This window comes from Cydia strobilella, chromosome 21 (genome assembly GCF_947568885.1).
Source record: "Cydia strobilella chromosome 21, ilCydStro3.1, whole genome shotgun sequence".
In the NCBI taxonomy this organism is placed as follows: Eukaryota; Metazoa; Arthropoda; class Insecta; order Lepidoptera; family Tortricidae; genus Cydia; species Cydia strobilella.
In genome coordinates this window covers 3,558,057-3,584,756 of record NC_086061.1, presented here as the reverse complement: position 1 = coordinate 3,584,756, position 26,700 = coordinate 3,558,057, and the positions used below count along the sequence as shown (strand labels likewise).

At 39.6% G+C, this 26,700-nt stretch overlaps 4 protein-coding genes across 5 annotated transcripts in view; 2 read left to right on the top strand and 2 right to left on the bottom strand.

Moving 5' to 3' along the window:
• The window catches only part of LOC134750998 (zinc finger CCCH domain-containing protein 13), a 251,843-nt gene that overhangs the window by 59,825 nt on the left and 165,318 nt on the right, over nucleotides 1-26,700 (top strand). The gene's annotated exons all lie outside the window — the stretch shown is intronic.
• LOC134751024 (trypsin delta-like) lies at nucleotides 311-25,439 on the top strand. Of its 2 annotated transcripts, none has more exons than XM_063686353.1 (8): nucleotides 311-539; nucleotides 20,144-20,294; nucleotides 21,453-21,530; nucleotides 23,299-23,443; nucleotides 23,924-24,034; nucleotides 24,346-24,507; nucleotides 24,828-24,953; nucleotides 25,311-25,439. In XM_063686353.1, the coding sequence occupies exons 1-8, from the start codon at nucleotides 434-436 to the stop codon at nucleotides 25,422-25,424; spliced, it is 993 nt and encodes a 330-aa protein (XP_063542423.1). In that variant the 5' UTR covers nucleotides 311-433; the 3' UTR covers nucleotides 25,425-25,439. The 2 variants fall into 2 exon arrangements, with proteins under 2 accessions (XP_063542423.1, XP_063542422.1); XM_063686352.1 differs by lacking the exon at nucleotides 311-539 and adding an exon at nucleotides 19,377-19,581.
• On the bottom strand, nucleotides 9,013-13,144 carry LOC134751014 (facilitated trehalose transporter Tret1-like). The gene is made up of 7 exons (XM_063686334.1): nucleotides 13,013-13,144; nucleotides 12,432-12,661; nucleotides 11,846-12,169; nucleotides 11,278-11,410; nucleotides 10,598-10,815; nucleotides 10,306-10,500; nucleotides 9,013-9,249 (listed from the first exon to the last, which is right to left on the bottom strand). Exons 1-7 carry the CDS (start codon nucleotides 13,095-13,097, stop codon nucleotides 9,028-9,030), a joined length of 1,407 nt encoding a protein of 468 aa, XP_063542404.1. The 5' UTR covers nucleotides 13,098-13,144; the 3' UTR covers nucleotides 9,013-9,027.
• On the bottom strand, nucleotides 16,097-18,487 carry LOC134750881 (kallikrein-6-like). The gene is made up of 5 exons (XM_063686119.1): nucleotides 17,994-18,487; nucleotides 17,622-17,850; nucleotides 16,853-17,108; nucleotides 16,535-16,717; nucleotides 16,097-16,372 (listed from the first exon to the last, which is right to left on the bottom strand). The coding sequence occupies exons 1-5, from the start codon at nucleotides 18,229-18,231 to the stop codon at nucleotides 16,205-16,207; spliced, it is 1,074 nt and encodes a 357-aa protein (XP_063542189.1). The 5' UTR covers nucleotides 18,232-18,487; the 3' UTR covers nucleotides 16,097-16,204.

Here is a 26,700-nt window from a genome sequence, read left to right as displayed (position 1 = left end):
AACGCCATGAACCCCTAGGCCACCCCGCCACGGCGGTGCCCGTCCGAATGTCTCGACTATATTGCCATCTTAGTAAGACTAGGCGTCTTTGACCAGCTCTAAGGGCAAGCAGTGCGCGCTTGCACCTCCTAAACGAACTCCTTACGGATTTACGTTGTAGCGAGAGAGACTGGTGCTGCCATCTATGAACAAGTTTGAGAACAAATACAATTATTTTATTAAATATTTTGATTTGTGTTTTTTAAAGTAGTCACACTACTATATATAAATTAAAAACTGTAATAGATCATCCATTCTGTACAAAATTACAAATTATTTATTTAGTATTTGTTCTATTTCCTCTCCACTCCTGCCTCTCGTTTCTGGCATCGATACCAGGACTAAAGCAGCACCGAAGAGGTTGACAGCAGCAAATATGTAGAATGTAGTGTACATGCCACAGGCGTTCGTGAGAGGGGCGAAAGCGGCCAGCTGGATGAAAGTCAGGAGCCAGGATTGGGCCGTGACCATACTTAGGAGCTTGCCCCTGATCTGCAAATGTAAGTTGTTGTTTAAATGATATGCTATTCTTTCCTATGGTAGCTTCGAGACAAAACCGAATACCGGTAGAGATCCGTGCACCATATGTACAGAAGATAAGTAAGTAATATACGCATTTTCCCCTTGGCTGGCAATGTTTTTCATAACAGTAATTTTACTAGCTTTTAGTCGCACTAATAAATAAATAAATAATAAATAAATAAATAAATATTATAGGGACATTCTTACACAAATTGGCTAAGTCCCACGGTAAGCTCGAGAAGGCTTGTGTTGTGGGTACTCAGACAACGATATATATAATACTTATACAAATACTTAAATACATAGAAAACATCCATGACTCAGGAACAAATATCCTTACCGGGATTCGAACCCAGGACCATCGGCTTCACAGGCAGGGTCACTACCCACTAGGCCAGACCGGTCGTCGAATACTAATACACTACGATTTATCGTATGATCTTGAACCGATCTGAGAGGTAGGGTGTATAAGAGGGCATGAACAGCTATTTAAACAGAAGATGGCTGCATCAAAATCAGAAAGTTGGCGGTCATTCTTGGACGTAAACAGACCAAATAAGTTTTTGGCAAAAATTTAATTTTTGGTACTTACAAGCTTTTATCGCTGACTGTCCTTTTCTTTCCACAGGCAACTAATACTCATCGAGACAATTCTAAAAACCCCAAACACAATTAGGTTTCGTTGTTTTCAACCTCCTGTCTCCGTCATCAGATCAGCTCGATGGTATCATAATATTACATTGTCACCCGACTTACATGTGTATGCAAATTTTCAGCTTCATTGGAAGTCGGGTATTGGGTCAAATTTAACTTGCAAGATTTGACCCGTACAAACATAGTTACATAAGTACATACATAGATACTTACATAGGTACATTGCAAGTTAATTAAAAACTTGTAAAGTAGGACAACTTAAGCTTATACTCAACAATAGGTGATAGAAGGTAAGAGGAATGCACAACTAACCTGAATATTAAATATCTCCGTCATAAAGACATAAGGAACGGGTAAAACGCCGAATGCGTACACGAACATTGCAGCGACGATAGCAAGCAGCGGCACCCACGCCGGCGCGCTGAAGCCCAGGTGCTGCAGCAGCAACACCGTCGCCAGGCAGACTTGTGAGCATACGGCCACGGTGAACGAGGAGCCGAGAATCACCTGGTGATCATATAAATTGGTTAATAAGCAAAAAATTATGCAAAACAGTTGAAAAGCCATTGTGTGGCTGGTGAAGACACCAGCAGTTCCTCTTTACCAAATGATGCCTTCATAGAGCAAGTGCACTAGAGATAGTGAAATTACTATACGTACACGGTGTTTTTAGGGTTCCGTACCCAAAGGGTAAAAACGGGACCCTATAAGACTCCGCTGTCCGTCTTTCTGTCACCAGGCTGTATCTCATGAACCGTGATAGCTAGACAGTTGAAATTTTCACAGATGATGTATTTCTGTTGCCGCTATAACAACAAATACTAAAAAATACGGAACCCTCGGTGCGCGAGTCCGACTCGCACTTGGCCGGTTTTTTTAAAGCGTTAACTTCGGGTTATGGCTAAGTACAGTTAGCAGCAGACGTTGCTAAACGGGCGAGGTGTTCAAAATGATCTTGACGTGAGTTGACGCCACTTTATTGTTAAGAGAATAAGATCGTGTCAAGCTAATTTTGAACACCTCGCCCGCTTAGCAACTTCTGTTGCTGACTGTACATTTAAGGAAACTGAATGGCATTGTAATTTTTTTTTGAGAATTCGGGAACCTCTCGAAATTTTGAGTCTGTTAAAAGCATTTACATCGAATTAAAGCTGTGAATCTTAGACCATAACGAACTCCGATCGGAGAGCGTAACGAAGATTCTGAGAAAATACTCTACCCGTCTGCCAATCCTCTCCATGACTATAATAGACACAGTGGACCCGACCATCATGATAGCCGGGAAACTGATGGAAAGCAGCTCAGCGTCCAATGTCACCCCCGCGGCTCCAAGGATGGTGGATCCGTACGTCACCACTGCGAAGTTGCCGCTGAACGTCTGCGCTGATACCATCAACGTCGCGATGATGTAGCCCTTCCGCCAGGCGCGGTTCTTCACTGCAACATTTCAATTTTATTTATGCCAATCATTGTAACCAAGCAGCCTTAAGCCTCAACGACGTGCATGCTCGACGCTTTCGCCGACCGCCTTACATTGGTTATAAAACAAATCTATGAAAGACACAAGCGTGCGTTCCTTAAGCCTGGGGTCAGAACTTATGCTGAGTGAAACTCTAGCTAGGCGTGTAGCCCGGCGACTTTGTTATCAAATGCAAACGTAAAACTCTCCACTGGACGCTCGCCACTTAGGCTTTCCCTTTAAAAATAGAAATATTAACGAGTAACTTACTAATGACCATCATAGACATAGAGGGTAATGTCTTGTAATATTCCTCTTCTTTCCGCATTAAGTCAAATTCCTTCTGGACGGAACTGTCGTTAAGGTTGAGGCCTCTTAGGCTGGATATCACCTTCACTGCTTCCTATAAATATATATAAAATAAAACGTATAAATAAAATCTAACTTTTAAAGACATCAATCACAATAGATTTGCTTTGATTTTGTTTGATATTTTATAGTTAGTATTTTTATTGTATGGTGTGGTGAAATTTTTTTTTACGTCTTTCGGTGGCTGCCATTCCTTAACCCACCAACGGAGCGGCAGCTGACGTCCACGAGGGTTCATAATACACTATACGAGTTATCGCCCGGGAGGCCATTAGTCTTGGAAATCTGTTCCAAGCTCGCGGTCTATTAAATCTTTAATTCACTTTGTTAATAACATACGTTACGTACGTTATTACCTCTTATGTTACTAATTATAACCTTTATAGTTTTTGCTCAATAAGCACCTAACTTACACTACATTGACCTACTAACACGAAATACCTAAGATACAAGTATTAAGTTACTTAGTTTGGGTAATTTAGGTATTGATGTAAAATGTAAATTATGTTAGAGCCCGTTACAATTTTTGCTTATACGATCTTATATATTTTATGTTTGCTTTTCTAAACCATGTTTGTATATTTATAATATTTAAGTAGGTACTATTTAAGCGTATTATGATTGTTTTCATTTTTGGATATTTTTCAATGAAATAAATTTTATCTTTATCTTATCTTTAATCAGCCAAAACAGTAGAAGCCACCAACCAAAAAAAAAACAAATCATAACTTACGTCAAACTTCCCGATCTTCACCAGGAACCCAGGAGATTCAGGGCACATCATTATCAGTAAACACGATAGGAACGGACCTCCAACCACTATGTACAAAACAGTATAATAGTCTAAATACGCTCCTAGGACGTACATGAGGAATATCCCCAGGTTATGGAAGTATATCAAGAGAGAGCCTAATAGGCCTCTTATGTTGTCCTGGCTAATTTCTTTGGTGTACATGGGGATGACGTTAAAGCAACCCCCAGCCGCTATACCGCTGCATACCCGTGCTATGATGAGAGTGATAGTGGTTGGGCAACATAGTTTGAGCAACCAGGATATCTGAAACAGTATAATCGACTTTTTAATAACTACAAAGTATAAGGTTGGGTTGAAGGGCGTATGGATTGTTGATATTGTTTCATTTCACCGTCTTCACATATCATTTGCTTTTGAAAAGGCAATGAATCAAGATAGAATGTATACCTGGTACGCTATTTCTAAGGATCTTTAAAGTGATCACAGTGTATTTCCACTTGGCCATTATATACAGATCTTAAATATTTAGTTAGTTACTAGCAATTATCAGGAGTGGAAATCTTTGAACAATTGAAGATGTTATATGCCAAGGTATTGTGTTTTAAAAGGACTCACCGCGTGTGGAACTGTGACACACATTATTCCCGTTTTCCTACCATACTTGTCAGCTATGTAGGCGTACATCGGTACCCCTATCAGGGCACTAATGGGCATAAGGCTAGCTACAATACCCATTGTGTAGTCGGATAGCGGACCCGCTGGTGAGGAGTTAGACTGCAGCACTTTTGTCATGGGCGAGATCCAGCCAGCTTGCAAGCCGTAGGTTAAAAGCGAGGAGTTTGCTGAAACATACTCTGGTTATTTATGATCGTCTGGTACTTGGGATCCTAAAAATATATCATTATCCCGGACGGAACGGAGGCATAGTGTGGTAGGAGACGAGGTGAGAGGCTGTTTGTTTGTGTGCGTATCTACAATTGAATGTAATGTTCCTAAATATATCCAAAACTAATCGACTGATTCCGTTTCTGTTTTCTTGTAAAGGATTTTTGATACGCCGGCGATCTTTGGTGATCGGTGGTTCTTGGACAGGTTTTCAGATGGCGCTATTTTAATTTAATCAGCGATTTTAAAAGAGTTAGATATGTTTGTGGTAAGATCGATCATCTTTGCAGGATGTGTGATGCAAGTGTGCACAAAGTTGATTATTTCATGATTAAATACAGTACATATAAGTACCTGTATATATTGTTTTCATTTCTCATGCTCTGAAAGAGGGTCATTGTTGTTCTAAAAGGTGTGCAGAAAATGATACGTGTCTGCACTAGAGCATTTTACGTTCGAAGTACGATTTTTTGAATTTTTTTACGATAAGCAATTGAAATTTGAGTTTAAATGTATTTGTTATACAATTTCCATTCTGATATTTGACTCTCCATTCTATAAATAGAGACACTTTTGCCTAAATTGTTAACTGAAGGTAGGGTACCTAAAAATACTATAAAAAATTATACTTGGTCATGTTTTAAAAAAGACATGCATTTTACTTTCCTCGTATTCGAAATGAAAAGTAGAGTGTTTAACTCGGGTGAAAGGCATCATTTCAGCCTCGGACTATTGGCGCTCTCACTGCGTTCGAGCGCCAAAAATACCTCGGCAGAAATGACTGCCTTTCATCCCTTGGTTAACAATCTAATATTTCATTTCTCATGCTCTGAAAGAGGGTCATTGTTGTTCTAAAAGGTGTGCAGAAAATGATACGTGTCTGCACTAGAGCATTTTACGTTCGAAGTACGATTTTTTTAATTTTTTTACGATACGCAATTGAAATTTGAGTTTAAATGGATTTGTTATACAATTTCCATTCTAATATTTGACTCTCCATTCCATAAATAACGATACTTTTGCCTGAATTGTTAATTGAAAGTACCCTCAAAAAAATACTATAAAAATGTATACTTGTCATGTTTAAAAAAAAACGCATGCATTTTACTTTCCTCGTATTCGAAATGAAAAGTAGAGTGTTTAACTCGGGTGAAAGGCATCATTTCTGCCTCGGACTATTGGCGCTCTCACTGCGTTCGAGCACCAAAATACCTCGGCAGAAATGAGTGCCTTTCATCCCTTGGTTAACAATCTACTATTATTCACTGTCAAACATTGATTCTCTCTTCGATTAATCACTTTACTCAAATGTTAACTCTTAAATGTACAGATTTCCTTACCGATGCTTGCTACAATCCATTGCACATAAGTGTGTCCTTTCCTCTCTTCGGGTTGGGGTTTCATTTTGAATTCCATTTTCCACTTTTTTTTACATAACACTATGTTAAACTATTAATATTACAGCGGTTTATTTTTGTTTCGTTGGTCAGTCAGTCAGTTACTTAGCCAGAACAAACTCTTTTATACTAACTGCATTTATTACTAATTATACTTTTGCTGTTTCACACCTTTTATAATGTTGTGGTTTCCAAATATATTTATTTCTAGTTTCAGGGTTGCTAAATGCGGCATCCACAATATTATTTAGCACATCTGATTTATTCTTGTAAGATCGTATTATTTCATGCCAATCTACTCCATCGTTACCTATTCATTGCAGTACGCTCAACAAGTTAGGGATATGTCTTAATTTTTACTGTAAGTACAGAATCCCAAGCTACTTCTGATTCAAGTGTGAATAGTAAGCAATTCCAGGAAAATTTCACGTATATCACAGTTTTATCAATGTGTTAGTTATGCTAAGAAAAAACCGGCCTTGTGCGAGTCGGGCTCGCGCACGAAGGGTTTCGTACCATTACGCAAATACAAAGAAACGGGAAAGAAGCTTAAATATTTATTTTATTGTTTTTAGTATTTGTTGTTATAGCGGCAACAGAAATACATCATCTGTGAAATTTTCAACTGTCATCACGGTTCGTGAGATACAGCCAGATGACAGACGGACAGACACACAGACAGACAGCGGAGTCTTAGTAACAGAGTCCCATTATTACCCTTTGGGTACGGAACCCTAATAAAAAATATGTTAATCAAAAATTGTCACTAGGCTGCACGGCCAGTCGTACTTACGTATCCTCACACGTAAATCCATATGAAGAAACACTGACAGAGCAATAACAACGTATTGCAAAGATACTGGCTGGATATCCACACCCAACCCAACATACCTACTAACGGAAACACCCTTTGGTGGACGTTAAGTCTTTTCAATAAGGTGTAATTGTCAGTTAACAAGGGCGGACGATGCGATGGTACAATCGCCATCAGATATATCCGAGCGGCCGAGGTGCTCAAAAATATCTGAACACGCGCTCTTAACTCTTAATTTAATTTAACAATAGAGGCGCGTTCAGAGGTGTGTTGTGAGCTTGGTCGCTCCGATGTATCTGATGGCGACTGTACAGGTCCCTCCTGTCCATTTACTCAAGACGCAGCATGATCGTTTTGGGGACTGTTCAATTTTTGTAAATTTTTCGCAGTTCTACATTTTTACATATTTTCCAATAGAATGATAATTCGTGTTAGAACACGAATTAACATTCTATTATTTTAGTTTAATTAGAATTAAACTAAAATTTTAAAAGTTAAATCAATTATTTCTATCAATCGACGGAATATATTTTATTTTGCAGAATGAACATCCCTATTGTGATGGACATTCGCAAATATAGAAATTAGATAAAAGGTTAACAGAAAGGACAGAATTGTCGCCGATATTATCGTTGGTAAAATAAGATGTTTACTCAATGTCATACGTCATACTTGTGATTTATACGCACGTAGTGTGATAATATTTATTTTATTTTTATTTAATATTAGCATTAGATACAAGAACACACAATTTCTTTTATTGTTGTAACTTAGGGCGAAGCGAAGGTGATAACCAAACAAACGCAAATAGAAAAGTAAACAATGTATGGAAATAACCGTGCGATAATGATTCGTTCGCATTTGTCATGTCGATACCTACATTCGTTTACTTTTAGATTAACGTTAACGATTTAAACTATGCCCAAAATACAGCAAAATACGTTACAATACAACACAATACCTACTCTTTATTGCACACCTCAATAAAATAATCGGTAAAATCGGTTACAAATCACAATCTTACAAGTAGAGATGTAACACAAGTCTTAAGGGGCCCAGTTTAAAGTGTTATAAATGTAAAGGGACCCACTGACTATCAGTCCGCCGGACGATATCGGCCTGTCAGTTAGAACAAAAATTTGACAGTTCCGAACAACTGACAGGCCGATATCGTCCGGCGGACTGATAGTCAGTGGGCCCCTTTAGGTTAACAGGTCTTATTGCTATAGAGCGATCTTTTCCGTACAACCTATGGGTAGAGGATTAACTGCAAATAATATCCATAATTGAGTAGGTGCTGCAAGGAAACTAGATACGTTATCTAAATTTATAAGCAAATAAACTAACACAAATATAAGAAGAATATAAAATCCCACCGAAAACATTTCATGTAAAGTGTTGCCAAGACTAGGCGTATAAAGCTTTTACACTAAAAAGTTAGCAGATCCCGTAGTAGGTACCGAGACTTTTACTCTGTAAGTCCTAACTTTATAAGCTCTAACTGTCTAAAGCCAACATCTTGGTCAAACAGTACGCCTTGGCCGTTTCGTTGCTGTCTGTCTGTCCCTATGTATGCTTAGACCTTTAAAACAACGCAACGGATTTTGATGCGGTTTTTTTAAATAGATAGAGTGATTCAAGAGGAAGGTTTATATGTATAATACTTCAGCATTGCACCCGTGCGAAGCCGGGGCGGGTCACTAGTCTAGTATTATCCAAACCCAAGTTATGAAGGTTCAAAATAATGACGAAGCGCTTCGAGAAAAGGTAGGTAGTGCTAGCTTCGCTTGACTCGTCTTGGCGCGGGCACTGCCGTGCCCCCAGATCCGTTTCAGTTGGGCAAAAATATTTTCTTGTCTCCGGCTGTTCTCCTGTACAAGTCGTACGTATTACTCAACTTATTTTCGCGAAATTTTGTGAGCAGAATTTATTGAAAAATAATAAAATCGCTCTCATCACATGTGAGTCAAGAGGTAAAGAAACCGGTATAAGTGAGCTCTCCGAATATGCATAGATTGTTATGGATCTTACGGTCGCGTGTGTTTCGAAATCTCTACAAGCATTCGAGTCCCCAACCGTTGGAAACAATAATATAAATATATAGTTACAGTACACCGTAGTTATGTAATCTATTTTATTTGTCTCTAAGTATCATCTCTATTTCTTCCACACTTCTTCCTCTGGTCTCTGGCATAAATACCAGCATTAATAAGGCACCGAAGAGGTTAATCGCTGCGAAGATGAAGAAGGTCGTGTGCATACCGAAGGTGCTAGTGAGAGGCCCGAAAACTGCCAACTGGATGAAAGTCATAAGCCATGCTTGTGCCACTAACATGCTTAGCAGCTTAGCTCTGATCTGTTGAACAAATCTTTAATTAGAAAATTGAGAAGGCTCAGTGCCAGTCAAAGGCAAAGTCAGTCAATAACAAATGAAGCGAAATAACCAAAAATAACCAAAGTTAACTACAGCTCAGAGAGATGAGTCCTTAAATAACAGTGGGCGGGAAACATTATTTATAAAGCCGATAGCTACTAGAGTAGAAAGCTTCTTGAGTGGTTGTGGTCGATGATCAAGATATGAGTATTTTTACTCCGGACAACTACATAGCTGCAGTAGGGCGTAGCGCACGTAGAGCCAGAAACCTTTTCGCATATCCAAATGTCCGCACCAATCACGGTTCAAACGCACCCACGTACCGAGCAATATAATTACTAAATAACTTCTTAGCTAGTTCAAAACGCAGACATTCGAAGACAAGTGGCCGTCCTTACAACGTAGTATCAGGATTTTTTAAAACTCTACATATGTAACTTTGTAATGTGTATGTTTAATTTAAGTTGCTAGAGATAGTTCGAAAAATGTATACATGTTTATGATACTGACTATGTATTAACAATATGTGTATTGGCAAAGGTAGCTGTAAACTTATACTTCTGTTTGTCAGAATAAAGAATAAAGATCTGAAAGAACCGTCTGATTATGGCAGCGCACGACCGGTCGATGGTAAGATCCTGATGGTAGGCCTATGTTCAGCGTACACAGCATAATAGCGGCGATGCTGTGTAGCGAGAGGAAATGGTAAGCGGTGGCCTTCTTCTGCGAGGAGGTCATGTCACAGAAGGAGGAGGCGGAGAGGGAGCGAGAAGCGGCTGCTGACGCGCTTCCTCTCCGACGCAGGCGGCAGGTTCGAAGGCTGAGAGCATATGCTCGCCTCGAGCCCTAGGAGGGCCAGCGGGTGTCGAACCCGCATTGTACGTCTGGGGGCCAAGTGTACCAAGCCTTTCTGATCCCCCACTCCGACAAAAAAAAAACCTAAGTTCAGCGTGGAAGTTTTGCGACAGGTATGATGCTAGTATAATATTGATAATGATAATCATAATTTTTACCAAAAGTAATATCTAAAAATCTTACCTGAATGTTAAACATCTCCGCCATAATTATGTACGGTACAGGCAGGACGCCGTACGAGTAGACAAACATGGTCGCCACTATGACCAGCAACGACAACCATCCTGGCGCGCTATATCCCTGGTACTGCAGCAGCAGAACCGTTGCCAAACACCCTTGTGCACATGCTGACACGGCAAACGAAGAGCCAAGAATCATCTGCGAAAAAAAAAGATGTCAATATCATGCGCAATAGGTCGTACGCCTAACCGCTTGATCATTAACGCGAAGCAAATTAAGATTGATCATGTTTTACCCGTCTTCCTATTCGCTCAATGACCATGATGGACACGATGGAGCCAACCAGCATGATGGCAGGAAAGCTGATGGCCACGAGCTCTGGATCGAACTGCACACCAGTCCCCTCCAAGATGGTTGAGCCGTAAGTCAAGACCGCGAAATTGCCGCAGAACGTCTGAGCTGTCATCATTAGTGCCGCAAGAAGGTAGCCCTTACGCCAAGCACGATCCTTAACTGAAATAATTTTGGTGGATCATATACCACTGCAAAAAGAATCCTGCTCGCAAAAGCCAGGATTGAGCAAAAATAGATGCACAACAGCTGTTTTTTGGGAACAATTCCAAGTGCGTCAGTTAGTTAGGGTATTTGACTGTATTTAAAATAAGTATATTATTTGGCACCATGCATGAAATACCTAAAGCACCAGAAGATTTATAGCGAAACATAGACAGCAGTTATATTGGACACAGAATTTTGCTGACTCGCTGTACCATTAGAACGCAATAGTTAATAGTAAGATAGATCCGACCGAAACATGATCTTCATGCCGAAACCGAAATCAAAACTTCGGCCGGATATTACCGAAAGTTAAATTTCGGTACTGAAAGGTTCGGTAGTTTTTGGCTAAAACCGAACCTTCGTCCAAACACTGTTACGAACCCTGTAAACTACTTACGCTACTAATGTTGTACTTACATATAACCATCACGGACAGAGCAGGTAAAGTTTTGTAATACTCCTCTTCCTTTCGCATCGTTTCAACTTCACTTTGAACAGATTTGTCATCTGGACTTAAGCCACGGAGCTTTGCTATTACCTTCACAGCTTCCTGAAAGAATAGATTTATATCTTTAATTCACAGTTTTATTTTACAAAAGAAAACCATGTCATAGAAGAAATAAAAGATTCCGATGATGAGAACCTCCTCTTTTTAGGGTTTTGTAGTTATCTAGAAACCCTTAGTTTCGCCATGTCCGTCTGTCCGTCCGCGGCTATGCTCCGTGATCGTTAGTGCTAGAAAGCTGCAATTTGGCATGGATAAAGCGTTACGAAGGTACTCCCTCAGTCCCTTTTGCTTGTAATGTACATGATACTTACTAATAGTCCCCGTTTGGCCTGTTCTTACAGAATGGTAACTACGAATCCCTACACTGAGCATGGCCCGACATGCTCTTGGTCGATTTATTTTAAAGTCTGTTAAAAAGGAATACTTTACGCTTGGCTATCAAACTACTTCTCAATTAAATGCTAGTCTGGAACTTACATCATTATTCCCCTTCTTGACCAGGAATCCAGGAGATTCAGGGCATATCATTATAAACAAGAGCGATAGAAACGGAATTCCAGTCACAATGTACAACACCGTGTAGTAATCACAATACGCCCCAAGCACGAACATGAGTAATGCGCCCACATTAAACAAGAGCACCAAGAGAGAGCCTAGTAGGCCTCTGATTTGATCCTGACTGATCTCTTTGGTGTACATGGGGATGACGTTGAAACAACCGCCGGCTGCGATGCCGCTGCATACCCTGGCTATGATAAGAGTAGTCGGACTTGGACAGAACAATTTGAGTAACCAAGATATCTGAAAAGTATTAAACTTTTAAAACTTTTGAGCATTTTGCGCGCTACAAAGCACATTTCTTGTGGTATAGTTTCGAAGATAAGTATCACCGTTAAGTTTAGATGGGGTAAGAGAAACATTGGAGCAAGAGAAACACTTGTAAAATGTTTCTCTTACCCCACATGACGTTAGCTAAGGTTGATGATGCAGAAAGAATACCACACCATTACACTACAAAGCAAAAGATTTCGGGATTTGAATAAATGAAAAGGGATTTAATTACCGCGTGTGGCACCGTAATGCACATAATCCCTGCCTTCCTACCGTACTTGTCAGCTACTAAGGCGTATAGCGGCACCACCACCATGGCACTAATAGGCAGGAGACTGGCCACTAGCCCCATGGTGTAGTCTGAGAGGGGTTCGCCGGCTGGAGACGATTCAGATTGCAGAACTTTTGTCATGGGGGAAATCCAGCCGACTTGCAAACCGTACGTCAGAAGCGAAGAATTGGCTGAAACATAGTCTTGGTCAGTTATTATCTCCTGGTACTCCATAGTATAATAAAATCTATCTGCTGCGTTGCGTTTCGTGGCTTTACTTAAAAAACTCCCGGGGTTAGACATCGTTGAGCCTGTCGTATATAATATCGGTGCATATTCGTAAGGCAGTCCCAGTTTCTATTCGTCTGAGGATCACAAGCTTACAGAACAACTCAGATGTAAGCCAAGGATAACGGACGTTGACAACTTGTCAGATGTAAGCAAGGATACCGGACGTTGTGAATTTTGAGTCCATCAGAGTTATGTCACTTCGCGGAGATAATCTTCTGGGTAGAAGGTAAGTAATTTTTGAAATCCTTTACCTATGATTGCAGCTATCCATTGCATGTAAGTGTGTCCTTTCTTTGCTTCAAATTCTGGATTTTCCTTCAATTTAATTAATTCCATTTTTAAATCTAATTTCTATTTTGTTCTAATTATTAAATTCTTAGTAATTATCACAAGACTAGACTGCACAACTATCGCTCATTACAGCTACAGAAAAATTGTACGAGCAGTTGGTTATTTGTAATATATTTTATCAAACCTCCCTATTGATCTTGATCTTAGGTAATCATAGCAAAACATTGTTAGGTAGGTATATCAATATTTATTCTTAAAATGCTGTGCCTCTGACGTAGGTTTAGTAAAATATCAGCAGTTCGTCATGCCATTGTCAACTAAGGTAGTTGCTACATTAAGGTTGTTGCTGGATTTAAGATCCTATGTAAAAAAAAACCGGCCAAGTGCGAGTCAGACTCGCGTTCCAAGGGTTCCGTACATTACACAGTTTAAACAATGTATTTTTTATGTGAAACGTGAGTGAAATGTCTTTAAAAAACCCGTAGGGGTCGGATCAAAAACTCCGACTCACGCTTGACTGCACATTTCTAATAGCTTTTCCTGTGATATATCGGTAAAGATCTATTTTGTGTATTTTATTTTTAATTTCTGACCAAGTAGTTTCCGAGATAAAGGGGGGGAATGGTAATTTTTTGCCTATTTTCTTGAATAACTTCTAAACTGTTTATCCAAAAATTATAAAAAAATATATTTGAGATTCTCATAATGAGCTCTTTCATTTGATATGTAACACGATATAGTTTGAAAAACTTTATTTTTTAATTTTCTCATTTACCCCTCAAAAGTGGCCCCCGTGTTTAAAATTTATTTGTTTACGTTACATGTCCGTCTTTGAGTCACAAACATACATATGTATACCAAATTTCAACTTAATTGGTCCAGTAGTTTCGGAGAAAATAGGCTCTGACAGACGGAGAGACAGACGCACGAGTGATCCTATAAGGGTTCCGTTTTTTCCTTTTGAGGTACGGAACCCTAAAAAAAACTTTTCATTCCCGACCTACGATTTTCACAGCATATGCGTAAAGGTCAAACACCACATCTCACACAAAGTAAAGTAAAAAGGCGGGAAAAATCTAAGTTCACAAGGTTGTCGGGTTTACCGTGTTTAAAGTGGAAAATGCAGCATTTTTACAACTGTTCTACCTGGTATCGGATATCAGATAGAACTCTACTGGACATATATATAAAGATAATAAACGTATAAAGCAGATTGTGCTGCATATGCTACATCGTCCAAATCACATTATTAAATATTATTATGCCAAATCCATACATGAACCACACGCTGACTTTTTTGGGTTCCTGACAGTTGCAACCATTTATAATCTGTGGGTGTTAACCTACATATTTCATACAATTTACTGTCCCGTTGCGCGTTATAGCGTTGTCGTATACAATATCGGATCGGACAATGTGAATATTGTGATACTCTTTAAAACCCTACGTTGTCCCTCTACGGTACTACGAGTATGAATGTGGATGACGTTGTAGCGGGCTACGCGCTACGGACTACGGCGTAGCACACGTAGCGCTGCTTACATATAGTACCGTGAAATGTCGATATCACTCTAGTCACAGATCAAGGCCAAGCTTACTCTGCAGGGCGTGACGCTATCATCATATGACTATTTGTTATTCATATAATGATAGTTTTATCCGTAATGTATGTAAACGTAAAATAATACCTTTAAAAAAAAACCGGTCAAGCAAGTTCGTTCAACTCGCGAACCAAATGTTACTGAGTGTACAAACTTTCAATTATAAATAATAAATAAATAAATAAAATAAATATTATAGGACATTCTTACACAGATTGACTAAGTCCCACGGTAAGCCCAAGGAGGCTTGTGTTATGGGCACTCAGACAACGATATATATAATATATAAATACTTAAATACATAGAAAACACCCATGACTCAGGAGCAAATATCTGTGCTCATCACACAAATAAATGCCCTTACCGGGGTTCGAACCCAGGACCATCGGCTTCACAGGCAGGGTCACTACCCACTAGGCCAGACCGGTCGTCAAATTATCTCATGCAACTATAAACACGAAACATTTTTGATCAGAAGAGTACGCAATTGAGTACAGCGCCATTATCAGCAAATCAGCTAATTAATTTGAGCGACCAAATGTATGTGTGTTGGTTTTTCAGGGATAATCATTTATCATGTGGACCGATTTCAACAATTTTGTTTTAATTAGGTAATTAAATAATTATCACAGTCAGAGTAAAACAAGTTTTATTTAAGAAATATTTACAGAGACTTATTATATCTTTCATTCATTATATCTTTGTAGCGTTGTTACGGTAGATTTTATAACCACACAGTTTGGGTCATTAGTGTCATTACCCAACCCAGCAAGGTTCCTTGCATAGTAAATCGCTTGCGTTCTGCATTCTTAAGAGGATAATAATTATTAATAGAGTTAGGATCGATCGCAAACTTTTAAAAGCTCTTATCTCCTAGTTTGTATACAATATGGTGAAGCGGCCGTCCATTGTGGAAGAGTGCGGTGCTCTTAAGAGTGCGGAACGCAAGAGATTTACTATGCAGAGAGCCTTGCGTTCAGATTTAATCTAATTTGCAAAACTTTATTTTTTACTTTAATTTTGGTAACTAATTCTAGATAAAGACTTTCTAGGCAGATTGCATTGAGAGTAACTCAGCAGACATAGGTACAACTATTTTAGTAATGCCTAAGAGGAACAAGACATGAGTATTTTTCGTATACACTAAGGGTGTTTTGGAAATATTTAAGTAGCAAGAACACCCATTAGGACAAAGGCTGACGTAAAGTTTGAGGCCTGGGAAGCAGATGGTGTCATGTCCCATGTTAACCACCATAAAAGTTCGTATGTCGTGGTGTTTTTTCCGTCTGACGGATTTTTCGCCTTCCTAAAGGAGCTCTGGAGTCCGACGCGTGTAACCTCGATTGCATTGAACTAACGGGTAGATACCCAATCTTTATTTTAATGACCTTCCACTGGACCCATGAGAAATACTTTTTCAAGGCTCACAACGGGCCAAATGTCCAAAGAAAGCCAGAATTCTTCCACGACAGAGTTCGAATCTTGAGCTCTTGCAGAATAGCTATGAGTATGTTAGTACCAGAAATATCCAGAAGATTCCTTAAAAATGTCTTAGTCTTCAAGTTCAAACTGAGACTCTAACCAATATCGTATGGCTGGTGGCGATATGCGGGCAACCACGACAGGGCAGGGGTCTTTGAAGGTACAGGGCTCCCCAACCCACCCAGAAATTATGCCCCATAATCCGTCTGAAGACAGCACTGGTGCACCGACGTCGGGCTGTTGGCGAAAATAAATTAATCAGATAACTTGTGGAAACTGTTTAACTGATAATTGTTAATAATTCAAATTAAAGAAAGGATCTTGGGCGTGGATAGTCTCAAGGAGACTCATGATTTTGATGATTGAGCGAGTACCTACTTCTTAAAGTGACCAAATTACCAAGCAAAGAGTGTGGAACTGCTTCACAGGCCGCAGACAGAAGCTGTTCTGCGTAAGCTCTTGTAGGCGATAGCTAAGAGCACGCCAGCACTGCTTCCACGGTAGCACCCGCTGTGTCGACACCCGCATGCTGGTGTGCTGCTGTCGTTCTTTTGCGTCAGCTGGGAGGGCTTTCCCGTCCACCTGTATCAACATAATGACTACCACTGAAGCTTAAATAAGTTCACGCAATGTTTATACATGAATCATGCTGTCCTATTAAGAATAAGAGGTGTCTTAATAAGAACCAGCCAACACAAAATAATAAAAAACGCTTACAATCAGCCGCGGCCAGTACATCGTCAAAAACTTGCTGATTTCCACCTTCCCTTTCCTCTCAGTGAAGCTAACGGGATGGATGGAAGGACTGAGATCCGCCGGCTGCGCTAGCCGCAGCATTGCCAGGTCGCTTTCTGGCCTGCCGGGCATATACGACGGGTGGATCACAATCTGTTGTAACGGCATTATGATACCACCACGCTTGCAGTTCACAGAGCCTAGACGTACCCTGTACAGTTTAATGGATTCTCGAACGCTGAAAGAATTAATTTGGTAACAATGTGCGGGATGGACAATTGGACATTAATGTCTAAGTTGTCTAACGCAGCTAGAAGTCAATTTTGACAGTTATGAATTAATCGGCAAAATTGACAAGGTTAACCGGTTAAACCTGTAGTTACCATGGTTACCAGTACACTGGGTTAACGGTTTAACCGGTTAACCCCGGGTTAGTGGAATGATGCAAGTGGCGCTAAGGTTATCACTATCAGTAAAACGGTAGGTCTTAATGGGCCCACTGATTATCAGTCCGCCGGATGATATCATCAGCCTGTCAATTAAAACAAAAAGTTGACAGTTCAACAACTGACAGGCTGGTATCGTCCGGCGGACTGATAATCAGTGGGCCCCTTTGGTTCGTATAAATTGCTCTTAGAATGGCTAACGAGACAGTCAAACTTTTATAACGGTTCGACAATTGTTTTTGAAAATATTGTTTACATTTTACGACTGAACAATCCTCCCTAAAATCGCTAATCGCGATACGTACTTGTAAAACACTCCAGCAGCACTCAGCACCCATCGCTTATCCACCAACACACCAGTAGCGTAGTGTGAACCCATCCGGAGCACAGACACCACGAATGGATATGTGGATATGTCGTCTTTCGTGTTTGGCTCCGGGTTGCGGATACTCTCGTCACTACTACTCGTGTAGTTGCAGTCTCTCTTGTATAGCTTCTTGGGGTATTTGGGTATAGTATCATCCAGTATGTTCACTGAAATTTTAGGTGTGTTATCATTAAGTTTTGATTTGAAGCGTGGCACCTGGACTAGTTTCCAACTCTTCCTAATTATCTATAAGACGTGGATTGAATTGTTAACTTTAACATCTATCTACACATTATATTTGTAAACATACCTTCATCCTGATATCCTTCTTTGGAAATATAGTTAGCATCAAAATCACGACCGTCATCAATTATGTTGTTAATAGTATCATCAACATATAATCTTTTAGGTCTAGCTTTATCTGTTTTATTGTACACATAATCATCTCCATTTGAGATATCGTCATCACTATAGTCATATCTGTAATTGTAATCTTCTTCAGTAAAAATGTTGTTTAAAAGAAGTAAAAATCCGAGATATTTAATCATTTTACACTAAAGTTTTATAAAGTGTTAAAATAAATATTTGACTGAGCCTATACGTATTCTATGCAGGTCTTCTATTGACTGAGCGAACCTCTGATATTTATGATGTTTGAACTAGATAAAGCAACAAAATAAACATATCCATTGTTGTAAATTCGTGAGGAACAATAGATCTTGTACAATGGTTGTTTGGCTATGACATGTGTTTGGAAGCCGATAACGATACCAGGTGCAGGCATTTGTCTTATCTTTCGTCTATTAGAGCCCAGATTTGGTGGCCTAAAACACGAATTTGTAAAGATAACTAAGGAACCTACCTCTGTAAGTGCAGTCGAGATGTTTGCGAACAATATAATTGAACCTTAAAATATTTTCACATTGTTAAGGACAGCAAATTTTAATATTGCCATTCTTTTCGTCATCTATTACAGGTATTGCTGCTATAGATAAATGGTGATTGAAGTCGCTTACTATTGGGACAGTTTCACATTTACGTTACGGTTCTGGCTCTGTCAAATTTCCTGTTCCGCTAAAAACATAGGATTCCTTAGATTGCCTTGGATGCGACTCCTTTCATCTTTCATGCGCGAGTGTCTTCTGCAGCAGGCATAGATATCAGGCGCACCTTAACGACGTTCCTCCATGAGCCATCACATATTTCGTTTCAAATAGAAAGCATCACGTGATTATTGATCACCGATCATAGAAAACGAAGTGTCGGATACCTGGACCCAACACCGAAACCATCCTAGCGTGAGTCATCCTTTATTTACCCGAGTAGATATATAGCTACTCCAATTCTTGGGATAACCTTGGCGATTAGATAATATCCTTTCTGTTAAGGCAGGTATCTACTTAGCAACGTTGCCATGTGCCATATTGCGATAGTGAAATCAAAAAGATATGTTATAGCTACAAAGATGTATTTTACTTTTTGGGCATATTTGTTTTTCTGCGACTGACCGAAATGCAAACTCAACTTAGGCATTACGTAAATTACGTTTGATATTATTGCACGATAAGCAATGTTTATTATTTATCCAACACATTGCACCATTGTTTCCGCTTTACTTTCCTAAACAAACCACTCATTATTGCTTATGAACATTTTGTTACTAAACAGTCGAAAAGTGACCACATCGTCTTACAGTTTACTACAGTGCGGTTACTCAAAATGCTAGTAACGCTTTTACTGTTTTTAGTGATTGTTGTTTTGGCTGTTGTCGTAATTAAAAAGCTGTAGGATGTTAAAAAGCTCGCAAAATTCTCAATTTCAATTTAATATGTTACGTAGATTTTTAAATTATTTTCTAGGTTTAATGGTTATTATAAGTTATGGGCATATTGAATGTGGTAAGTCTTCTTGGTCCTATTTGACTTCAGAAAGTGAGATGACGTGACTGTTTAATATTGTAATTCATCATATCGCTTAAAGGTCACACTAAAACGGTCCGAGACCACGCCGAGGCATCCGACACTTCAGTTTTATATTGAAAGCATCATGTGATCATCGATCTCCCGTCATAGAAATTGAAATGAAAGTGAAATGTCGGTGCCGTTGTTGCGTGAGTCATCCTTTATGGTCTATCAGGGGTCCCTTTGTTTGACATAATTATTGAAAGTCATAATGTAATGATTGTCGTATTATCATTAGTCATAATTCTGAAACCGTTAACTTTTCAGGATTTTCCTCAGGTTATCCTAAAGATAGGTTGGGTTAGGTTTTTTTTATAGCAATCCTGAAAAGTTACGCGTTTCTGAGAAACCATTATGACTAACGAAAATGTGGGCAAACAATACATTATGACTTAAAACTATATGGGAAACAATAGAGACGGGTCTCTATTGTTTCCCATATAGTTTCGGTCTATCATCTTTTGATAGCTGTGCCGTAATCATAAAGGTATAATTCCAGGTACGATTAAAGCAAAAGTACAACCATCCGAGCAGGAGTGCGAATTCCCGCCGAAGTTCGAGGAAGACCTCACGCATTTGCGGCGCAAGCGGCTGACCACGGAAAATGGTCTCGTGTGCTTGGAGGACTACCCCTACACTGTCTCTGTCAGGTAATGTCGGCCGTAAAATCCTGTTGGTTACCACTAAACAGAAGGTACCTAAGTAGTATGTGATCTAGCTTGAATCAGGATGTCTCAATTCAACAGTCTGAATTAAGTAGTCATCACCATTAGTCACTTCGACCATCGGTAGGTATATTTTGCCGCTGAGAAAATATGCAACGAGTTTAGTGTAGGAAATCCTTGCGTGCCTCAGACCTGCCGGCCTAGCCAAGGTGACAATCGCTATCGCTTTGACAACGAAACGCTTTGTGTCTTTATCACTCTTCCATATTAGTGCGACAGTGACAGTTGTGTTTCGATCGCTACGGAGCGTTAGCGATTGGCGTGTTGGCTATTCAGTATAGCAGGCCTTAAATTGGTGTTCTATCGTCTATCGGCGTGGTCATCATTTTCTAACAAGTATTAAAGTGATGCATGATAGGTACCGTAAAATGGGGTGAGTAGGAACAAAACTGACATTCAAAGTATTCAAACCTCGATAACGTTTTATTTTTACATATGCAAACTGAATGGTGTATATTATAAGTGTTCCGGACGTTTGTATTTTAGTTTTTATTTTATTTTGGGTAGTTCCAATTCATAACTTTTGCGATAAACAGGAAATCCCACCTCACCCTGTAGTTCCTCGTAATTGGGGTGAGATGGGTTTTCATACGAAGGTGATTTTGGAAGATTGTTGGATCGTTTTTTTTTATTATGAGTATTACTATAGCTCCATTTTAAATTGGAATACATTATTTTTGTAGTAGTAGCCTTAAAATCCCATCTCACCCCCCTTTCATACCTTCTCTCCCCGTTCATAACCCAACTCTCCCCGCGAACCCTACTCACCCCTTTTTACGGTACTATAGAAGTACAGCTATACCAACGGCAGTCGTTTATTTCATAGCGCTGTAGAAACTGTGCACTTTTAGGCGAGCAATAGGTATAGGGGTGGGTCATAAACTTTTGCACTTTTGGAATATTGACAAGTGTTTCAAAAGTGCAATTTTTTTGTCCTATCGTGTATTTACACTACATGGCCACGTGATTGTAAGTAGCGAGCACGAGCGTGTAAATTTAAAAAAATAGACAATCAATTAAGAAAACATTTGTAGTGGTAAATAAGTTGAGACTGAAGGTAATACAAGGGTGTAATTTTTCCAGATTACACAGTAAACACTGGTGTGGCGGTGCTGTGGTCGGCAAAGAGTGGGTGTTGACGGCAGCACAGTGTTTTGACTAGTAAGTACACTGTATAGATATTTCTCTTTAATATAAATGTAAGGTTGGGTAAGTGGAACACTGTTTTGTTTATGGTCTTGTTTTTATGCCCGTCTTTGGCATACGTGCAAATATAGGAACCCGCATGTGTTAGACTTCACTTACTATTTATTTATCGTATGGCGGTTACACACTGGTTACAAAAAAAATACAATAAAGATTCAAAATTTACAAGTAAGCAGATATAAACTCGCATTGTTCGTCAGATTTTTGAAGTCTTCAGCAGGTCCGTTGTATTTGGTGAGGGGGCACTCGAATACTATGTGGTATATAGTCTGTTGCAAATTTCCACACTCGCACGCCGCAGACTCGCTCCATCCCCACTTGTGCCAAAGGTAGGAACAGTTACCGAACCCAGTCTTCAGGCGGTTTAGCTTGCACCATATTTGTCGGCTCTCATTAAACCCTTTGGGCCGCTCCACTTACTTATGTTTCATGACATTAATAATAAAAAATAAAAATAAAATAATTAATAATAATTATTGAAATTTGTGGTTTTCTTAGTAGAGTCCGTATTTTAGCGCTAATCAAAGGACGTCAACTTCGTACAGTCGAGTTCATAAAAATGTATTATCCCGGCAACGGGACCCTATTACTAAGACTCCGCTGTCCGTCTGTCTGTCCGTTTGTCCGTCTGTCTGTTACCAGGCTGTATCTCATGAACCGCGATAGCTAGACAGTTGAAATTTTCACAGATGATGTATTTCTGTTGCCACTATAACAACAAATACTAAAAACAGAATAAAATATATATTTAAGTGGGGCTCCCATACAACAAACGTAATTTTTTTGCCGTTTTTTTCGTAATGGTACGGAACCCTTCGTGCGACTCGGGCACGTGCGTTTCGCACTTGGCCTCAAAGCAATTTTGGCCTCCGTACTTGGACGACCTGATAGATAATAGTTATTTGTTATACAAGGGTGCAGTTGTATTTTACCCGCGAGTGTAGAATTGAAACACGAGCAAGCGAAAGGATTCTATAGGTGAACCACGAGCGAAGCGAGTGGTTCTAAAATAGAATCCTGAGCGTAGCGAGTGTTTCAACACACGAGAAGTAAAATACATTTGCGCCCGTGTGTAACACAAAACTTTTCACCTCACTATAGCGAGGAAAGTGCAACATCCACAGGCGTTAGATCATCTTTATCACTGGAATCACTCATTTCTTTACGATATTATAACAGAAAACTCTGGAAGATGTGTATTTTTACGCGAGTCGGTGAGAAAAGGTTTTAAGTAAAAAAATTGTTGACATTTCTGATGTATGAAATGTCAACGATGCGTTTTGAAATTGCATCGACTCAACTTGTGCGTTCAGAATTATATTTAACATCATTATAAAAAAACAAACGTTTCTTATGGAATTTTAAGGTTTATGACTTAAAATCATTAAATAAAGCTAAATTTGGTATTTTTTATTAGATTCTCAAACCATTTATTTAATGATAATTAATATCGAACGAACCATTATCATGAGCGTTTTACGTTTTGTTATCTGTCAAGCTACTTAAACACGCTCCATCCAAGGTCAAATTACTTTCCCCACTAGTGGATAAAACGCGTTTTTCCCCGCTTGTATTGAAGGATAAACGACAACTTTCCGAGCTAGTGAGGGGAAAATTTTTTTTATTTCTTCTACTTTTTCCTAATAGGTATGCCCTTAAACGGATCCCCACTATTTTTGTTACATTCTGTATAACATGTGTTATTTTTTTATGGTTTTCCCAGTGTCACCAAGGAGGAGGTGTCAGTCCGTACCGGATCCGTATTCCGCGATTTTGGCGGCAAAATATTCGCAGTCACGGAGATCATCAGGCACCCAGAGTACAGGATAGACCAGTACTATCCCGAGCATAACCTAGCACTCATTAAGGTATGAAACTAATTAATTTTGCGTATTTTGATGCTTGTCCTTCTCACCTTGGCGTTTTCCTGGTTGCTAAAGGAGCTCGGGGTCTACTTTGCCAAATTAATCCCTAGCGCAAACATCAGTTAAAACAAGCTTTTATTTAAATGTTTAAGTCAAATCTTACAAACTAAATTAGATTGAACTAAAACCTAAACTCGATGTATTTGCGTTTTTCCATGGAGGAAATACTTTGGTTACCTTTCCGACTGCATCATCAGATCTACTTACCTTACTTAGAAGTACCTAATCCAAATTAAAACTGAATCAGGTATCAAGGAAGTGGTTCAAATTTAAGTTACATGATTTGATGCACACACATATGTATATACGCAGTGAAGCTAAATAAAAGTGTGGAAAATGGAACTCCTATATGCGACTTCGTTTGTTTGTGTTACTTGCGTCCTTAAGTTGTATATATTATAATAATATAAATGTTGTTTGCAGCTAAACATGCCACTGACACTGGGTAACCGCGTGCAGGCGGTGGCGCTTGCCGCGCCTTCTTCAGACGATCCGCCGAGTTATGGTCACATCGTCGTCACGGGATACGGCTCCGTAAGTGTGCCAACTGAATCGATACTCCAGCGGGGCGAGTGGCGCGGCGTATTTGTTAAACAAATGCAAACCTATGCGAGTGAAGTCATGCTGCTCAAATCCCTTGGAAGCTCGCTGCAACGTTATACGCACCGCCTAACGCAATTCCGAAACTGTCTAAGTACTTATATAGATGTTTAGATATTTAATTTGCGATTTCACAATAACCACCGACTAGCCATATCTGTGCCAATTGGTGACCAACAGAGTGCGCGTCAAATAAGACGATTAGGTATATATGTCACTCTACCAAGTCGTGTCCTTTTTGACAGATCTCCGGTCAAATCCGCGAGGGCCAGAACCAGGAGCTCAGAAGAATGATAGTACAAGACGTCCCTCGCGCGTCATGCCGCCTCCTCTACGGGAGTGGGTACCGGCTGCAATCCGACCATATTTGTCTGCAGAGCACGGTCAAAGGCATCGCTTTGTGTGCTGTAAGTTACTAAATGGTCTACCATCTGGGCCCCGTTTATCAAAAGCTTGTAGCTTGTAATACAAGTGGAAGTCACTGTTTGACAGCTTTTGTTAGAAAGGGACTTCCACTTGTACTACAAGCTACAAGCTTTTGATAAACGGGCCCCTTGTCTTACCATCAAAAATAATAAACATAAAACTAATTTGAATTTAATACGTAATAATTGAAAACGTTTCCCTACGGCTGTTACCTCTGCCTGTGGTGTAAATACACAGTTATAAAACAGTTATGTACTCTCGAGTAAAATTGGCTTCTGGACAATCTGATTTATGTTACCAGGGTGACACAGGCGACCCAGCCGTACACTTCAGCGGCGCTTCCAAAGGCGGCACCCTATACGGCATCGCGCTCTTCTCTGGGACCGAGGAGTGCACTTACAAGTCCAAGCCTGGAGTTTACGCTAAGGTCAGTTTAACTTAAAGACCGATACTGAAACGTTCTGATCTTGCATGGAATGTTCAGTGGTGCCTCCAAAACACTTTCTCAGGAACAGAGGAATGCATTACAAGTTCAAGCCTAGCGTTTACGCTAAGGTTAGTTCTAGAAGAAGATCCATATACTGTCTAGCTAATCTTATCCATCCAACCAACAAGTCCGTCGGAAAGTTTAAAAATTGTAGATTAATACAGGACAATCATCTCGTATACCTACCCGTCATCATTTTATATCAATTATGAACCTGTGAGGTTGTTATTTCCGATGCAAGTCCAAGGTGAATTTTAAATAGACAATAACCCTAAAAACATACCTAATTTCTTGCAGATATCTAACAGCCGCGTGTGGCTGGACTCGATCGTGAAGGCAATTCCCATCAACTCTGTACCCGCTGATAGTGCCGACAGCAGTGATAACGTCATCATGCAGGACAGCGAATAAACTCAATTTCAAAAATTTCCGTTTATTTTTTTACCATCGCACCATTCGGTGATCGCAGGGCATTCATAATGCCCTACCTAGTTATGTGAAATATGCGGCAAAATTCCAAACAGTTGAAATGTTCTCCTAAATTTCAGATAATTTCTGAGATAACTATCATTTATTAATAAATTTTAAATTAAAGTGCTTTACTTTACTACTTTAATTACTAAAAAAATTTTAATTGGTATACAAAAATATGAGAAGTTTCCGAAATTTTTCCCAGTGAAAATTTCGCATTCTCAGAAACTTCGACGGCAAAACAGAAATCAGGCTATTATGCTTGTTTGCTACCTATTTGTGATAAGTAGGTATATTTGTATGTCTCATCATATCATCATATGCCTTCGTCAAATAAACATTTGCCACACCAGGACCCGCTTGAAAGCAGTGCAGACCTTTTTAGGGTTCCATACCCAAAGGGTAAAAACGGGACCCTATTACTAAGACTCCACTGTCCGTCTGTCTGTCACCAGGCTGTATCTCATGAACCGTGACAACTAGACAGTTGAAATTTTCACAGATGATGTATTTCTGTTGCCACTATAACAACAAATACTAAAAAGTACGGAACCCTCGGTGGGCGAGTCCGACTCGCACTTGTCCGGTTTTTTTTAATGACCACCTTTGATTCCCTCACACTTATAAAATCTAGTCTGTGTGTTTTGTTCCTTGATTGAATAACTATATTATTATTATTATTAGTGTTATGTAATCATTTCCTTATATGTCATGCACTGTCAGCTGCAGAAATAGCTGAACTCGCCTGCAAACAAACTTCTATGCTGTGAGGGCAATTATCTCGAGGTAGTACAGTATAGCTGTAAGTTGCCTTCATCGAATTTCAGATCCGAGCTAAACTTTTGGGCATGGTCACAGCCCAGGCGTGGTTCATGTGCTTTAAGAGCTTATTACACTATCCTAATTTAGTGACTAACAAGAGGGACGCCGCTATACGTGAGAAACGATAGGATGTATCTCTCATCGCGTCTCACGTATAGCGGCGTCCCTCTTGTTAGTCACTAAATTTAGAAAAGTGTAATAAGTAATAAGCCCTTACACAGCTAGCGACCTTCGCTCCCATTACTGCAGCTCTCGGCATGCACACATACTTCTAATGTATATCTGTGCGGGGATGAATCTCCTCGGCATTGTTGTACTCCTGGTACTCATGCCCGAGACCAGAGGGGAGAGTATTGAGATTGAAAATGAATTGAGAAAGTGAATCTAGTGAAGC

What these genes read in the sequence shown, in the direction of transcription:
- LOC134751014 (XM_063686334.1), bottom strand. Translation starts at nt 13,097, where the DNA reads ATGGAATTAATTAAATTGAAGGAAAATCCAGAATTTGAAGCAAAGAAA. An exon ending in TCAAGAAGGGGAATAATGAT is followed by an intron (nt 11,411 to 11,845) that starts GTAAGTTCCAGA and finishes CTATTCTTTCAG; the next exon opens with GAAGCTGTGAAGGTAATAGC. An exon ending in CGGAGATGTTTAACATTCAG is followed by an intron (nt 9,250 to 10,305) that starts GTAAGATTTTTA and finishes TTTGTTCAACAG; the next exon opens with ATCAGAGCTAAGCTGCTAAG.
- LOC134750881 (XM_063686119.1), bottom strand. Translation starts at nt 18,231, where the DNA reads ATGATTAAATATCTCGGATTTTTACTTCTTTTAAACAACATTTTTACT. An exon ending in AGAAGGATATCAGGATGAAG is followed by an intron (nt 17,851 to 17,993) that starts GTATGTTTACAA and finishes CTAAAATTTCAG; the next exon opens with TGAACATACTGGATGATACT. An exon ending in AGTTCCACACTCTTTGCTTG is followed by an intron (nt 16,373 to 16,534) that starts GTAATTTGGTCA and finishes TTTCGCCAACAG; the next exon opens with CCCGACGTCGGTGCACCAGT.
- LOC134751024 (XM_063686352.1), top strand. Translation starts at nt 19,473, where the DNA reads ATGTTAAAAAGCTCGCAAAATTCTCAATTTCAATTTAATATGTTACGT. An exon ending in GCAGCACAGTGTTTTGACTA is followed by an intron (nt 21,531 to 23,298) that starts GTAAGTACACTG and finishes TGGTTTTCCCAG; the next exon opens with TGTCACCAAGGAGGAGGTGT. An exon ending in AGCCTGGAGTTTACGCTAAG is followed by an intron (nt 24,954 to 25,310) that starts GTCAGTTTAACT and finishes AATTTCTTGCAG; the next exon opens with ATATCTAACAGCCGCGTGTG.